This window comes from Alligator sinensis, unplaced genomic scaffold, assembly GCF_000455745.1.
Source record: "Alligator sinensis unplaced genomic scaffold, ASM45574v1 scaffold85_1, whole genome shotgun sequence".
Taxonomy (NCBI): domain Eukaryota; kingdom Metazoa; phylum Chordata; order Crocodylia; family Alligatoridae; genus Alligator; species Alligator sinensis.
In genome coordinates this window covers 1,072,440-1,089,479 of record NW_005841891.1, presented here as the reverse complement: position 1 = coordinate 1,089,479, position 17,040 = coordinate 1,072,440, and the positions used below count along the sequence as shown (strand labels likewise).

The window sequence follows — 17,040 nt, the reverse complement described above, 5'->3', positions numbered from 1 at the left end:
CAGCAGGAAGGTCACTGAGAATACAGGAGAGATGTTCTTCCTGCTGTCCATCCCCTAGGATGGAGCTGCCATTACAGGGAGAGCCCAGCCTTTCCCTGGCTCCCTGCTCTGGAGCACACGTACACGATCTCTTGGGAAGGCACATGTACGGTAGTCAGCATCAACAGCTTCAAGATGACAAATTCTGAGGCTCTAGCAGCTAAAGTCTAAGAAGTCTCTACTGAGCACGTGCAAATTGTGTTCCCCTCCCCACTATTTATCCCCAAAGGCTAAAAACTTGGATGTATTTTCACAGGAATAGCAATAGGTGTATACTTGATGCTAAAGCAACCTCTTTCCAAATTTCACATCTGTGCTGCAAAGCATGGAGGTGCTAGAGCTTGCTAAAGAAAAACTGACCAGAATTTGCATTTTCACATTAGCAAAACATCACTGTCTCTAAGTTTCAGTTCTTGGAAATAACCAAACGGTTTAGGATGAACTTTTCTAGAAAAATTCAGCCTGAGAAAGGAACATGAAAAATTTAATCTTAAATGATTAAAGTTCAACAAAGCTATAAGCAACTGAAGACAGGGGTATTACAACAGGAGGGGTTTGGCAACCCTGATTATTAGACAGTACTGCTATTGCTTGCTAGACTTCTATACACATCTACACACATGACCCTCCATCAACAGTATCTGAGCACCTCACAAACCTTAATGAAATTAGCCTCACAGCTCCCTGTGAGTTAAGGGAATGCTGCACCTTTGGATCTCGAGTCATGCTAACAACCTCCGAGGCAGGACATCGCTAGAGCCCTCATTCCCCTACTTCACCTGTGGCAAGTTAGTGTACTTTTGATGTTTCAGGCATTATGCCTGGAAGCTGCATGACAGGGTTGTTGTTGAAGTGTTTAAGATACTTGCCTGGGATGGTTTGGATGGGAATGACCCTGCCTTAAGTAGGGTATTGAATTAGATGAGTTCCTGAGGTGCCTTCCAGTCCTACTTTTCTATGACTCTATGATTCCATTTCTATATGGCCACTCTCAAGCAAGCTGTAGGCTGAGGTCTCAAGAGCAGCCACAGAAGGACATTGGTGTATGTCTGTGTTTGGAGTATGTCTGGTGAGCAGGGTGTGCCTGGCAACAGCCTGGGTGGGACACCCAGCTGCCATGGTCTAGGCAAGTCCCAAGACACCAGAGAATTAAAGCCATTTTCTCATCAGCACTCAAAGAACTTGCAGGAAAGCAAAGACCCAAAGCCCAATCCAGTGTTTGCCGGTTCAGTGCCTTCTTCACAAAAATATCTTCATCTCCAGCTTTATGCCAACAGGCAGGATCCTGCCTTCAAGATTAATCTTCTCATCCTGGGTTTAAATTTCACCTAGTGATCCTGTCATATGTGACAGTCACATGGCTGTCACTTGGCCAAAGGCTGCCAAGGTTCTCCATGGAGACTTCAAAAGCTTAATGTATTTCTGCTGATTTAAGTGATTAATTTCACTGAAATACTGAAGCTGCTCTCCAAATAGGCACATTTCTGTAAAATCCTGACAACCAGGATTTGTCTTCTGATTTCATAGACATTAGGGCCTGGAAGGGACCTCATGAGATCATCGAGTCCAGCCCCCCTGCCAGAGGCCAGAAATCTACAGGGATCAAATGATCCCAGCAAGATATCCAAACGCCTTTCGAATGAGTCCAGACATTGGCAACACGTGGGGGGTGCACATGTGTGCACATGCACCCCCTGAGCATGGTGGTGCACCCCTGCAAAAAAGTGCTGCCAACACTGGTGGCCAAAGCTTCCGGTGGCATCTGCAGGTGGTTGCCAACTGCTGGTCAGTGCTCACCACCACCCCCACTGCCACCGCCAGTGCCACAGCTGCCTGTGGGAGCTCCCCGCTTACCACCGCCATGCTTCCGCCACCAACAGTGCCACCGTCACCTGCGGGAGCTCACCGTGCCTCCCCCCAGCCTCTGGGGGTACATGGTGTTGATGAGTCCAGAGTAGGTGCTTGCACCACCTCTGGAGGGAGTCTGTTCCAGACCTTGGACACTCAGACTGTAAAGAAGTTTTTCCTTATATCAAGTCTGAATCGGCCTTTTAGAAGTTTGTGGCCATTAGTTATCCCTCAGGGAGTGTTGGTCAACAAGTGTTCTCCCAGATCCTGATGCACCCGCCCTTATATACTTAAAGGCAGCCACCAAGTCCCTCCTGAGCCTTCTGTTCACCAGGCTGAAGGGTTCCATGTCCCTCAGCCTGTCCTCATAAGGCTTGCACTCTTGCCCTTTGATCATACGGGTGGCTCTCCCCTGGACTCTCTCAAGCTTATCCACATGCCTCCTGAAGTGGGGGGCCCAAAACTGGATGCAGTACTCCAGCTGAGGCCTCATTAAGGCCGAGTAAAGTGGGAGGATAACGTCCCTGGTTTTGCTTGAGATGCATTGGTGGATGCATGCCAGGGTTTGGTTCTCTGTGCCAGCTACGGCATCACATTGGGGGCTCATGTTCATCTTGTGGTCAGTCAAGACCCACCAAGTCTCTTTACATCTCTAGTGAGCGTAGCACTGCCAAGCCTATAAGTACGATGCTGTTTTTTTCTCCCAGGGTGATGTACCTTGCATTTCTCTACGTTGAATGCCAGTCACCAAATGTTATGCCTTCTTCACAAGAAAAGGAGCAGAGCCGTTGTTGGGTTGCTGCTGCTGTTGGGGATTTTTTTAAACAAATCTGAAGCTTGGTATTATTCTTATCATCTGAAGGGAGGCAGATGCAGATATGAGGCTACAGGCTACTCATTTCATTGCTCGCTGTTCAGCAGTAGCTAGGTCAGAGTACAAAAGGCAATTGAGCAGATCCTTGGTCAATGCTCATCGTCAGAACTGCCTTGAAATCAGAACATCTATGACACTTGACACTACTCAACATATTTATAGCAGGTGAGGCTACTGTATGGCTGTAAGTACTTCAGGTCAAGGCTGGGGGCAAATGCTATAACCTTGTAAAGTACCTTGCACATCTACAATCTCATGTAAATGTTAATAAGTAATAACTCAGCCCTCTGATTTTACCTGCCTTATTTTAACTTTCTTCATGGTTCCAATGCAGAGTTTGGGTCTGGTTACATCTTCTATACACTGGAAAATTTCAGAAACAGCTATTTCAGAAGGGGTACATTTTACAAAGAAAGGCCTAGGCAGGGAGATTTTGGATCTAATTTGGTGTCCCCATTGCTGCACAGGCTGAGGGTTGCTATTTTATACTCCAATCTCGTACTGATCCCAATAAACAGATTCTGAGTCTGGCTACAGAATATGCTGCAAAGTAATTGTCTAAAGCTGGAGAGGCTTGGAGCTGTAATTAGACACAAAATACCCCCGAGCATGGGAAGATTAAAATCTTCAGTGGAGCTCCTCACAGTGCAGCTCCTACATCCTCTCATGTGCACAGTAGGGGCTGAGGGAGGAGGTTCAGGAGTCCAGCTGGAACTGAGGGCCTGACATCACTGCAGGCAAGCAGCAGCTAGGGAAAGGCCTGATCCTGTGATATGCGCAGGATCCTGAACTCCCATTGCCTTCAGTGAGTAGAGTGCTCAGCACATGCAACATCCACATTGCTACAGCTTAAGATTTATAAAGTAGTCATGAATTTCAGGTAGCTGTGGCTGTGAGATGAGATACACTCCCCACTGTGAATCCTTACCCGCTGACTCCTACATGTCAAAGAGAACAATTCCTTGCACCTGCCTCTTAGACATGAACCTGTTACAGAAGGGCTGCTTTAGTCCATTTGTTTTTGAGCAGAACCACAACACGCATTTCAAAATGGGAAATTTTGCTTTAGCATGGCCTGTGGTCAGTATATGGATGAGGTAACAGTTTCTTCAAGCTGAGTTAGTAATCTGACCCCCTGTTAACCACTATAGGACCCTTAGATACAAATGTCTCATGTAAGATCAGTGAATAAAGGTACAGTAACAAAGCCTATCTTAAGCTTTCATTACACCCTTCTATTCTTTTTTCAGGAAACGTGGTTGATCTGAGGTCTGTTTAATCTCACCTATTTAGCTTGCTTTGGAAAGGCTAATGCCATAATGAATAATACTTGGCAGTTCCACACTGATGAAGGCACTTTAGAAATATACAGGAATCCATAAACAAAATCAAATCTACTGAACTGTGAGCTTGATCTCATATACTTTCTGGTAAATGTCACTTCATTCAGAAATTATACTTGTGCGTCTTTATTGCCATGCTAACTGGCACTTTTAACTATTCCATCTGAATAAAATAATCGTTCCAAGTATTTGTCGAGGAGTTAAATGTGACAGAGTGCATTATTAAAGCATCAAAGCTATTAGTGGCTAAGACAGCTTGTACAAATTATAGTGGCACATAAATTTATACAAACCGTTTGGATACAGTGACCAGTCAAAAGGGAAAGTAGCCCACACCAGCTTATCTGCTTATAGAAACTAAAAAGCTGATGGCAAAAATTCTGTCACAAATAAGTCACATCTGGGTGAAAATCTTGGGGCCTGGGTACTGAGCTGACAGCTACCTTAAAAAGCCCAAACCAGATCCAATTACATTACATTAGCTACCCAGATAGCTAGAAAAATCAGGTCACCATGGCAACCTCAGCTGCCATTTCCATGAACAAGTGCACAGAAATGAAGACAGGCAGACTTTGGTCTGATACGATCACTGTTCACAGGAACCTCTGGCTGCCTGACAGGGCAGCGCACGCTCACATTGCCCCCTCGCAAACCGTACATTTTGAAACCACTTTAGAAAAGGTCACTCTTCAGGGAGAGTCTTGGGGAGGGTGGGAAGGGGAGCTTTGGGTCACTAGGTAAGCATGGCGCTTGTGAAGGAGTGAAAAATGGCACATGGGAGCACAGACCCGTGGGCCCTCTGACAGGGCCAGGAGACATAAGAGATGGGGAAGACCCATCCACCCTCCTGCAAGACTGCTCCCTATCTTGAAGCCATCTGTTCTGTCACCTTCTAAAATGGAGTCCAACCGAGGACAGGAACGGGAGCCAGAGCCGCTGGCGATACAGTTGTTATGCAAGTCATGATGATGGCCCCAAACCTATAAACCATGCTTATCTGTTTAGACACGAGTTTAGCTTCATGTTCATACACAGTCGTGCTGATATCAGTACTCAGACAGCTATAGAGAGCCGATTCAACTGATAGGAGTTCCACTACTTCCTTTAGGCAAGGGTTCATTTGAGGACATGATGCTGTTTGCACTTGGTAGCTTGCATTACGAGCTATAAAGCTTAGGTGCATGAGAAGCCTTAGCAACACAGGGCTGCTACCCGCTCATGTTATTTTGTCCTTAGGATTGCTTTCCCAAGGGTTGTCTTAGAATCTTCTTTGTTTAATGCAATTCCAGGACACGTGGGGGATGTCTAGACTGTTCTGGGGGCACGCCACCAAGAAGCACATCCCTGCCCAGCTACGTCTGCCCTGCATGCACCCAACCCAGAAATGAGGCAGGAAAGTCATCTTTGCAGCTGTACTGCTTTGCATCTAGGTTTGGTGTGTGCAAGAGCAAGGCTGAGACTGCCCCAAGAGTGACACACACACACCCTACAGTTATACCTGTCAGAATCAGGCAAGACGAGCGAGTGAACACGGGTAGCAAACAGGGCATTTTGCAAGCAGAACCTTGCAAAATGGGAGCAAGAGAAGGAAGAGGAAGGGGAAGAGGAGCCAGACACCAAGCACCAGATACTGCTCTGGGAAGGTAAGTAAGCCAGGACTGTCCATGTGCTTGGCTTGCTGAGTGTTTATTTGGTGGGCTGTGTGATTGGGCATGTGCTCTGAGCAGCTGAGAGCGCTGCTAACTGGGTGATTGCTGCCTGTGTCCGACTAAAACCCTAACAAGGGAGTGGAGCCAGGCCAGACCCAGAAGGGTATAAAAGGAGACTTCTTAAGCAACCAGGGAATGAGCGCCCAGGGACAGCAAACAGTGCAGTTTGCAAGCAGAACGCAAGTAATTTCTCCCACAAATTAATTCTAGGGAGCACAAATTACCTAACGTGCTTGGAGCACCTTTGTCTGATCCCTCATTTGATAAGGGTTAATTTGTCACGCGATCAGCCACTTTAAAAGCGCTCTGTAGCCACACACACGTCTCATGGCGCAGATGCAGATCATTTTCAGGGGGCCGTTTGTGCAACAAACGTAACTTCTGTCTGCACCCTTAATGACATGTCGGTATATGGCACACTGCTACTAACAAATATAAAAGCAATGCAAAAATGAGAAAAAAATTTTAAAAGGACTGGAAATGATGTTTCCAACACAAAACTACAATCTTTCCCAAACCAAAAAGAGGAAGAAATTCATTCTAAATATCCACCCCATAAGATTGTTTGTTGAAACTGAAACCATTTTATGAAATTGTTTTTCTGGGGAAAAAAAGATTGTTTAGATGAAGCCAAAGAATTTTTCAAGGATTTTTTATTACACTTATGACATCACCAGGATCAGTTTCATAGTTATTCAGCCCTGGATAGCAGTGAAACCAAACAGAGTTGTGTCAATTCTAGTCAACAGCTGCCTAGGAACTCGTGGAATGTTATTTTATTTCAGAAAAGCCTTCTTTTGACCCTCCGGGAATAAATCGTAGTTATGGGAGAAGCAAGGATTTCTGTGGGTTATATTTTTTATTGGACCAACTGCATAGTTGGGGTAAAGTTAGACAAGCTTTCTAATGCAGTATGTTTTGCAGATGTTGAGTCTTTGTCTTTTTTCATGAGTATCTAGAGTGAGCATTTTGCCGCAAAATGAGAGTGTTGATTTCCTGACCAGCTCCAAAGACAATGCCATGAAATACACAGGACTTCTTGAGGCACCTTTGATGCCGTAGGTGACATCCTATACTCCTCTTCAGAAATCCCCTCGTCAAGCATCCTTTTAAGATAAAGTATGGTTTTTTGCCCCCACTTTTCTGATTGGAGTAAAAAAGCTATATACTGTATTTACTCAATTCTAAGATTACATTCTTTTCCCCATTTAACAGGGGGGGAAAAGCCCCTCATCTTAGAATCTAGTACAAGGTGGGGGGTGGGGGCCAAGTAGTTTCTGTGGCTTGGGCTTTAGTTCCTATCCAAGGCCAGGGCCAGGGCCTGCCCTACCCTACTCCCACTGCCTCTGCACACTGCCATCCCCACCACACACACAGCCTCTGCTCCCCTGCCTTTTTCCCTTACCCCTTTACCCTTCCACTGCAGCCTGGGGCACTCAGCATGGCCCCAGTCTAGCCCCATAATATCAATGCATAGCCTGCATGGCTCTTATGGGGGCTGGGTTGGGCTGGGGCCATATTCAGTGCCCCAGGCTAGAATAGGGACAGAGCCTGCCAGCATGGAGCAAGGGTAAGACAGGAGAAGAGGTTGGGGAGGGAAAGGGAAGAAGGGGACCAGAGGCAGAGGGGGAAGGCAGGGGGAAAGGCTGCAGGGGAGTAGGCAGGAGGCAAGCTTCTCAAACTCCCCACAACACATTCCCCCTCCCTCTGCCTGCTCCCCTGTAGTGGTAAAGGGGTGTGAATTAAAGACAACCCTTCAATAATTAGATTGTATATATGGAAAATTATAACAAATTTATACATTTTCTATGTACAGAATCTAATTATTTAGGGATCATCTTAGATTTGGGTAAATATGATATACAGTTGTAACATTATTTCTTCCTTCCCCACACATCACCACAGCACTCTCAGTCTGTACAAATACCCGGAGCACTAGAGCAGTGGCATACCTAAGGTGGGGCAATCAGAACAGCTGCCCTGGGTGCTGACTTGGGGCAGAGGGGGAACTGAAAGAAAAGTCTAACACTACAGCCACACAACTGCACCAGCAAAATGGTGGCAACTGAAAGTTGCTGATGTCTGTGTGTGTGGCAGCTGCCCTGGGCACCCAGCCACATTGTTCATATAGTAATTTCTAGTGAAGAGGTGTAACAGAGTGCAACACCCACCCACGGGTGTTGAGAGAGCTGGCGGGGGTCATTGCTGTGCTCTTGGCCCGGCTGTACGACAGATTATGGCCCGTGGGCCAGGTGCCCGGAGATTGGAAACTAGCTAATGTGGTCCCCGTTTATAAGAAAGAAGGACCCAGGATACTATAGGCCCATAAGCCTCACATCGGTCTTGGGGAAAATCCTTGAAATAATTATCAAGGATCACATCTGTGAGGGGCCAGCAGGGGAGATCGTGCCCAGGGGAAATCAGCATGGGTTCATCAAAGGCAGGTCCTGCCAGACCAACCTGATGGCCTTTTATGACCAGGTAACTAAATCCCTGGATGATGGTGTCACTGTGGATGTAGTCTTTCTGGACTTTAAGAAGGCCTTTGACACTGTCTCTCACCCCATTCTCATTAATAAATTGAGCGACTGTGGCATTGATGCCTGCTCAGTTGGATGGGTCAAAAATTGGCTGATGGGGCGCACCCAGAGAGTGGTGGTGGACAGGTCATACTCGACCTGGCAGGATGTGAATAGTGGGGTCCCCAGGGCTCGGTCCTGGGGCCTACACTGCTCAACATCTTCATCAGTGACTTGGACGAGGGGGTGGAAAACACATTGTCCAAGTTTGCTGATGACACCAAGATGTGGGGAGAGGTAGGCACGCCCGAAGGGAGAGAGAGGCTGCAATTAGATTTAGACAGACTACAGAAGTGTGTGGATGGTAATAGGATGGGGTTCAATGTAGATAAATGCAGGGTGCTGCACCTGGGGAGAAGGAATCCACAGCATACATACAAGTTGGGGAGCTCCCCCCTTGTGAGCACAGAGGCGGAAAGGTATCTTGGAGTCATTACTGACTCCAAGATGAGTATGAGCCACCAATGCCAGACTGCAGCCAGCAAAGCCAACCGCACCTTGTCCTGCATCCAAAGATGCATCTCAAGCTGGTCCAGAGAGGTGATCCTCCCCCTCTATGCGACACTGGTCAGGCCACTACTGGAGTACTGCATCCAGTTCTGGGCACCGCACTTTAAGAAGGATGTGGCCGGCCTTGAGAGGGTTCAGAGGAGGGCCACCCGCTTGGTTGGAGGGCAACAGGGCAGGCCCTATGAGGAGAGGCTGAGGGACCTGAACCTGTTCAGCCTCAGGAAGCGGAGGTTGATAGGGGATTTGGTGGCTGCCTACAAACTCATTAGGGGAGATCAGCAGCAAATAGGAAGGGCCCTATTCTCCCCAGCAGCACCTGGGGTGACAAGGAACTATGACCAAAAGCTGCTGGAGAATAGGTTCAGGTTAGAGATTAGAAGGCACTACTTCACTGCTAGGGTGGCTAGGATCTGGAACCAACTTCCTAGGGAAGTGGTCCTCGCTCCTACCTTGGGTAAATTCAAAAAGAGGTTAGACGAACACCTGTCTGGGGTTGTGTGATCCCAGCGTGTGCTCCTGCCAGTGGCGGGGGGGGTCAGACTAGATGATCTGTTCAGGTCCCTTCTGACCCCAAACTACTATGAAACTATGAGTGTCCTGAACTGCAACACTGTCCACGTGTCATTTAACTAGCCCTGTTCCATATTCCCAAAAACGTTGAAGAGCCCCTTGATCTGGGGAAGCAGTATGTGCACTTACCATGTCTTTCAGAGAATGGGTTGACTGAACAAAAACCGAGATGACCTGTAAGAAATGCAAGAAGCTCAATGTACAAGCAGCTGAAGAATTGGCCCAAATAAATGCTATTTTGAACATCCAGTACCTTGTTATTCTTAAAAAGGACCACATCATTGGCACAGGGGATTCTGTTTTTGTCCCAGTTGGAAGCATTTTCAAAATTGGTGTTGGGAATCCATTGTTTGTACACAGCAATCGAAACAGCTAGGAGAAGCAAAGAAAAAATGTGATTCAATACCATTCTATTTCTGTACTGCAACTTTCAGGCACGCTCTGGGTCAGATCCTCAGATACTGTAAATTACTTCAGCTCCAGAGAGGTCAGTAGAGCTGCAGGCATTTATACGTAACAGGGATCAGCCTTGTGTAACACCAAAATTCTTCCCTTAATTAAAATAGTGCAATGTTATGGAAACAAAACCAATGTACAGCAGAGAAACAAGCTGCCAGCAGCACAGACAAACCCAGGGCCAAAACAATTCAGCTGTTCCTCAGAACTTAGTCACGCAAAACTCCCATCAATTTATTGACTTGGGCACTTTGCAATCTGAACGACAACAATCTGTACCTTCTCCTCTACTACTCTTCAGCATTGCCAACTGCTGGAGTTAAAATCTGATTCAGAGCCCAAGCATGATTAAATTCGCTTGATGAGATTTTTGAAATGATGCATTTGGGGGTTCCCTACCATTTCCCTTCTGTTTGTTAAGTCTTTAAAAGTCTTGTCTGTGGATATTTTTCTGCCAGGGACATAATAATAATTAATAATTATTATTACTATTATTATTGTTATTTATTGTTGTTGTTATTTATTATTATTATTATTAGCAGCAGCAGCACTGAGCTTCTCAATTAATAACATGACTTTTGGTGTCAAGGCTTAAAAGGAAGCCCCCAAATCATAACACTCAGCAAAAATCATGGAGAGCTGGCAGCATCCCTCCTGCTCTAACAAGCACTTCCTTGTAACCTTAAGAGTCAGCCAGCCTGTTCCTTCTCTTCTCTCCCTCTCTGCTTATATTTATCTCTGCACTTGAATCAGTCCTGCTGATTGAAGCTGACAGGCATTTGCCTAGGTCAGGCAACAACTGGACAAGTTGGAACTAAGCAGAGAGTAAGGAAAAAGAGGAAGAGACAATTTTGATGATTGTAAACAAAGATAGTGAGTAAAGATGGGAGCTATCCAAGGATCCAGAGCTTTCCAAACTTTTCATGTTGGTGACACACTTTTTAGACATGCATCATTTCACGACACAGTAATTCAGTTCCGGGGGAGGGGCCAAGGGAAGCAGACGCGAGTAAGGGAGCTCCGCGGTGCTCTTCCGCAAAATTTTCTGCATTTTGCGCGACACACCTACACACTGCCGCCGACACACTAATGTGTCGCGGCACACAGTTTGGAAAGCTCTGCAAGGATCTTTTACCAGAAGAATTTTGTTGTTTCAGGACATTGGTTTTTACTGATCTACACACCTTGTTTTTTGTAAATATATAGCGACGCCCTTTACTGGCATGGTTTACTCCCTTCCTTTACAGAAATATACCATGGAAGGACAGTCATTCTGCATAGATAAGCCCTATTTAATTTAGCATCTGGATCTCATGATGACTCAGAACATGGGAACAGTCCATCACCCAAACTAGCTGTCAAAATGCCACAGAAAGAAATGAGGAAGTGAGCCTGATCGCTCATTGAGAACAAGCCATCTGACAAATGAAGCTGTTTCTGGCCTTTTGTTAATGGACTCTCTCTTCTTCTGATGCACCTGTTGTTCCTAAAGATTCACCCAATAGACTAAATGAACCATTGCCTATGGTCTGTTTGCCAGCTGCTTTCTTGGCCAGTTCACTACTAGTCATTACTCATGGTCTGCTGAGTCACATGGTCTTGTTTCCACTCTTCAACTGAATAAATTAAACTTCTCATATAAGAGAATGGCAAACGTACTCATTTTGCTGGCTTGCAAACAAACACCAGACTTATAAGAGGAAAAGCCATTCACTAAACACCTGTACAGACAAAAGTCCATGTACATTAATGATTGTGAAGAGCTAATACAAAGGAGTGTGACCCTGCTTAAACCACAGCAGCTACTGGGAGAACAAATATCCATGCTAGCATTTCTTAGGTATTCAAGCAGCGCTTTCCAGGTCTGATGAAGCTAGATTCAGTTGGCTTTAGTCTGTGGGGAGGGATTCAGAATCATTCAACTTCTATTATATACCAAAGTTTGGATGTTCTGCATCTGAACAATAAAGCACTATAGTGGGCACGTGTGTGTGTGTGTGTGTGTACACACGCTTTAAATGAAGCAATGTCCAGCATCCTCCCTTCTCGGTAGTCAGTGGAACTAAAGCAGGGGTAGGCAATTATTTGGGCTGGAGAGCCACTTGGGGAATTTTGGTGAGCGGCTGCAGGCCAGAGGGGTGGTGCTGACCTGGTACAGCAGCAGGGGGGCAACTGATCCCATCAGGCTTGGGCCCATCTGCCCTGCACCCACCAGTAGGAGCACCAGGTAGCCAAGCACCTCTGGAGACCAAAATGGACCACCATGGACAGGGCATACACAGCCAGATAGATGAGATGGGATGACAGGCAGGTCAGCAGCAGTGCCTGGGAGCAGGAGATCTTATCAGCACCTAATAATCCCCTTTATAACAGAACTGCACCTTCTCACTGGGGGCAGTGGGACCAGTTGCACATGACACTGAGGGCCAAGGGACCTGCCCAAGGCCAGATAAAATCTCTTGGCAGGCCAGATTTGGCCCACAGGCCATATTTTGCCCAGCCCTGATCTAAAGGGATGTTTTCAGTCATGTGATTCACATCAAGTTGTCAGAAAGTTCCCTGATGCATTAGGGAGGAATTCAAAATGCACATGTTCAAGGGAATTAAGGTTTGTATATGGCAAACAAGAATGATGCACTACTGCGTGCACGTGTGTGTGTTAAGATTAATGATTACAGATTTCAGGGTGCCTTGCAAAGCACAGATGGTCCACATAACTAAGTGGCCTCAGGCACCCTCATGGTGTTTTCAATCAAACATGTGATCATTAAGGTGCATGGCAGACCAGGAGATGTTCTGAGGGAGGCCAGTGGTCTGCTGGTCCAAAAGACATTTGGGAACCACTGATCTATTTGTATTTGGATCAGAGCCTCAATGTACAAGGCACTGTATGAAACATGAAGATGATCCCTTCTCCCCAATGAGGAAAGTGAAGGGCCAGGATGTGCAGACAAGACCAATGTGCTTTTCACACTCGTTACAGGTGTATACAGTATACACAGGTATAAATAGCATAGAATCAGTCTTCTCTTCTAAGGGTGGGCAGGCATTATCTCACACTGTCTGATCCTATATATGGGTTGGTGCATTATTGACATTTTTACCAGCCCTCATTTCAGCCCTTCCCCTAAATTTCTCTGTTGTAGACAGGCACCAGACTGCAAAAAATTGCTCCGACTGACCATCAATGTAGCTGAACCAGTCAGCCAGAATAGGCATTAGAGTAGCAACATGCCTAGGTCCCCCTCTCTCTGCCTTTTCTTAACTGAAAGAGTGAGTTGAGAAGAGATAGTTTAAATTCACAACTGTATCCCCCTCCTTCCTGAACCCATAACCATACTTTTTAACCTGACTCTAGTAGCTAGCATGAATCCATGGGAACATCTGCCATAGTTAAGGTTGCAAAATAGTTTCCATTCTAACCCACTATTCCTGAACAGTATTTTCTAAAATATTTACTGTTGGGGCTGACATTTCCCAGGCTTGGTTTGGGAAATGAAACATTCTGAGGATGAATGTTACTCAGCCGCCTGAGTAAAATAGCTTCAGTCACGTGAGCTACAGGAAAGAAAAAAGAAAATGCATTTTCTTCACTGTTAAAATATCGTTCCTCTCCTCCACTAAAGGCTGAAGTGGACTCTGCCACTGAGTGATAGTTGAGGGGTGCATGTGTTAAACATGAATGCTATATATTATGGGTAGGAGACATATTGTGCATGCTAAGTCAGGTCTGCTGAGATCTTATCAGCACCTAATAATTCCCTTTATAAACAGAGCTGCACCTTCTCACTGTCTACCTCAGCCAGCGGTTCTTCAATTCATTGCATCTGACTGCATCCAGACAAAGGGGCAAAAAAGACACATTTTTAAAATGAGCAAAAAATGATAACACAGCCAGGGCAGATACAGCATTATCAGGTGTCCATTAATCAGAGTGAAACACTAGAGGGGACAGTCCAGAGAGGGAGTCTCTGGGGTAAGTGTACCATCAACTTATTGGCTACACATCTTGACACGTCACTCCTTTTTTATTAGGGGTTGAAATGGAGCTGGTTGTAGGCTCTATACATAATGGCTGCTTCTTCCTACAAATTTAACACTTCTGTTTCTTTAAAAAAAGATTCTGTTTTTGGACATGTAGCTGCCACCAGATCTGCTGGTGCCACATGAGCCCAGACAGTTGGTGCCCAGTCACCTGACAACAGGAGCCATGCTGAGACATCGTCCCTCTTCAGAAAAGCAGGAATTTTCATCCCAACCTGGCCCCGCTCTCAGACTAGGGCTTCAAAGGCTTGATTCAGCAAGGAACTTAGACATACTTGACTTTCAGCTTGTTGAAACATTGAAACCAATCCAAGTCCAATTTTCAATAAGGCCGTTTATCATCATTTTGGCTGCATCCAAGGCCCTTAAGCTGGGAGAATCTTTATGCCCTGTTTAAAGACCCTCGTCACTTCTAGCATTGTGTGAAGGGGCCCTGCTATAAAGGAGAATCAGACCCATGAATACTTACATGCTTAACATAAGGCGTGCGAGTAAGGATCTTGCTAAATTGGAGCCTCAACTTAGACACAAGTATTGCTCCTGCCCATCTTTTTCTTTAATAAAGAACAAAAGCTACGAAACTACATGAAAATAAGAGGTGCACTTCTTGATGCACTAAGAGTATTGCATGCTTTAAATCCCCATATCAGGAAATGAGAAGTACAGGCTCCAGCAGGAAGTGTAACTTGGTCCCACTGCGTGCATGTGTTACCTTCAAATCCTCTTTGGGGTTAATACATGTTGTATAATGTATAGTGCATAGTGTATATCCATACCTCTATCTCCACCCTGTGCAAATCAGTAGAACCTAGTTTGGCTTCAACAGAATTGGGCTCTAGAGGACCTGGTCCCGTGTAGTACAATACAGCCAAGTTGCTCCAGCTATTGCAACCTTAGCTTGTGCAATCCCTGACTTGAACAGAGTGGCCATCACTGTGGCAGAAAGGCCCTTTTTGCATGAGCATAAACATCACTGTACTATGGAACCAGCCTTTTTGCAGAAGAATCATGGGCTTCAAATATTAAAGATCCATGCTTCGGAGATTGCTACAGGCTTTAAAAAAAGAGCAGAGAAACCCCAGCAACAGAACCACAGCAAACATATGCAAATCACAGCCCAATCTCGCTCTTTGTCCATTTCAAAATTAGTTTCCCCCGTCGTGTTATAAATTCATCACAAACCACTGAGTCTGCGGCTCCCTTCCATGCTATTGCCTGAAGCTGGAAGCAGAGAAAGCCGTTTTGCCCTCACTCACAGACGATCCCTGTTGCTACTCACCGAGGAAATGTGAGGAAAGGAACAGAAAAGAGAGACTCTTCATTTTGCAGCCTGCTGCTTGCACTTTCCTTCCCAGCCCTTAAATGAACTTTAGACTGGCAAGTATCACATGATGCCTCCTGTACTTGAGTGTCTGCAGGGGAACAGAAGAATGGGGAAAAGATGGTAAACACTTCAACCAGGGGATTGCCATTAAGCAGACTGGTTTTGCCCAACTTCTGTTCTGAACTCACTAATTTTCTTATGGTTATTTCTTCTAACCTGCAGTAGTAGGGGACAGGAAGCCAAGACACCCACATTCTCTTCTCCAATCTGCCCTGACTCGCCATACATGGCATTTTCTCCCTCTGGGCCTCAGTTTCCCCACCTGCATTTGCTCAACTGATTTGGGGGTGCGTGCATAGGGCTTGTCCATAAAGAGCTTTGAAGACCTAAGGCACCACGTAAGTGTTAAGCATTATTACTGCCTGCCAGTCTCCACTTCAAAATGCTTGTTATCTTATAATTAGTAATAATAGTATCAATGCATTTTCAATTAGCTTGCTTGGAAGAAAGCAGCTCGCAGAAATGATCTATTATTGTACTTTGGACACCAGCTGATTTGCTCATTATCTGGAGAGTGCAGTGGAGGCTCTATCCTAGCGCAGTCGCTGTGGAGACTGTAGGGGGTCAAAGGTGGGCAGAAGCAGCAATGTGAGCAAATGGAGGCTGGGAGGAAGGAAAATGTGTTTTCTCAGAGCAAGCTGTGTCTCTCCAAATCCACCAGAAGGCAAAAAGCACATACACCGCCAGAAAGATGGAAGGAAGCTTCCTGACATTTCCTTCTCTATTTCTCCTGCATCTACACTCCCAGCTTTGCCAGTCACCACCCACTTCCCAAAGGACTTCCCCTTTCACACTTGGTCTTCCTCTGGCTAGGAGCAAGGGTCTGTCACAAGGGGTGTGGATGTGCATCCATGCCCATGTCTGTTGTAAGATGTGTACAATCAAGTGTCTGAAGTAAAGTGTGTGCAGAGTGTCCTGTATGTGTCTGGAGATCTTCAGTTGGTGTGTGGTTGTTACTGAACTGTTGACAAGGATATGGTATGGGGACTGCAGGAGGGTGTGCAGGGGACAGTCTAAGAGTCTCTGCCAGTGGGTCTATGACAGGTAGGCAGTGGTAGGGGACTTCTGTCAGGTTGTGGGTATACAGGACAGAGTGCATATCTGTGGGGAAGGGAAAACCATCTGTGTCAGGGTTTACCCTCAGGTCCCTGCTACAAGTTACATATATTACACAATAAGTTGGCTAATCACGCAAAAAATATAGACTGGCTATCAGTGCAAAGTAATCATCATGCAATTAACCAGTTAATCACGCAATCAATTTCGACCAGCCACACATGCAAAGTAATTATCACACAATAAAAATGACTATCCAGAAATAAAAAAGCCAACCTGCTATAGTTAGTGCTTGAAAATGTGTAATAAATCTATAGCTGGTTTCTAGCCAGCTTTAACTGGAACGTGTAGCAGGGCCCTCGGTGAACCAGCTGTGGGTGGGGGAAGTTTGTGGAAGAAGGAGTGTCTGTGTCCGGCTGGGGGTGGAAATAGGTACTTTGTAAGGGTGAGCATCTGCGTGTCCAGTTGTGTGTGGGTGGTGGGAGGTTTGTGTCAGGGTGAGCGGGTGTTTCCACTTACAGGTGGGGGAAATCCATGTCAGCTGTAGGCAGAAGGGTATATCTGCCTTAGGAGAAATGTCAGCATGCCTAATTGTATATAGAGAAAGCCTGTGGTACAGTACTTGTCA

The 17,040-nt window shown here is 45.8% G+C and overlaps 1 protein-coding gene across 1 annotated transcript in view; it reads right to left on the bottom strand.

Moving 5' to 3' along the window:
* Positions 1 to 15,329, bottom strand: part of AMN (amnion associated transmembrane protein) — a 55,210-nt gene extending 39,881 nt beyond the window's left edge. Inside the window, exons 1-3 of the mRNA XM_025197184.1 lie at positions 15,252 to 15,329; positions 9,726 to 9,844; positions 9,602 to 9,646 (exon numbers count right to left, since the gene is read on the bottom strand). Of these exons, the coding sequence (XP_025052969.1) occupies positions 9,602 to 9,646; positions 9,726 to 9,844; positions 15,252 to 15,294 (207 nt within the window). The 5' untranslated portion in view covers positions 15,295 to 15,329. The remainder of the gene's footprint in view (positions 1 to 9,601; positions 9,647 to 9,725; positions 9,845 to 15,251) is intronic.
* Positions 15,330 to 17,040: the final 1,711 nt, after the last annotated feature.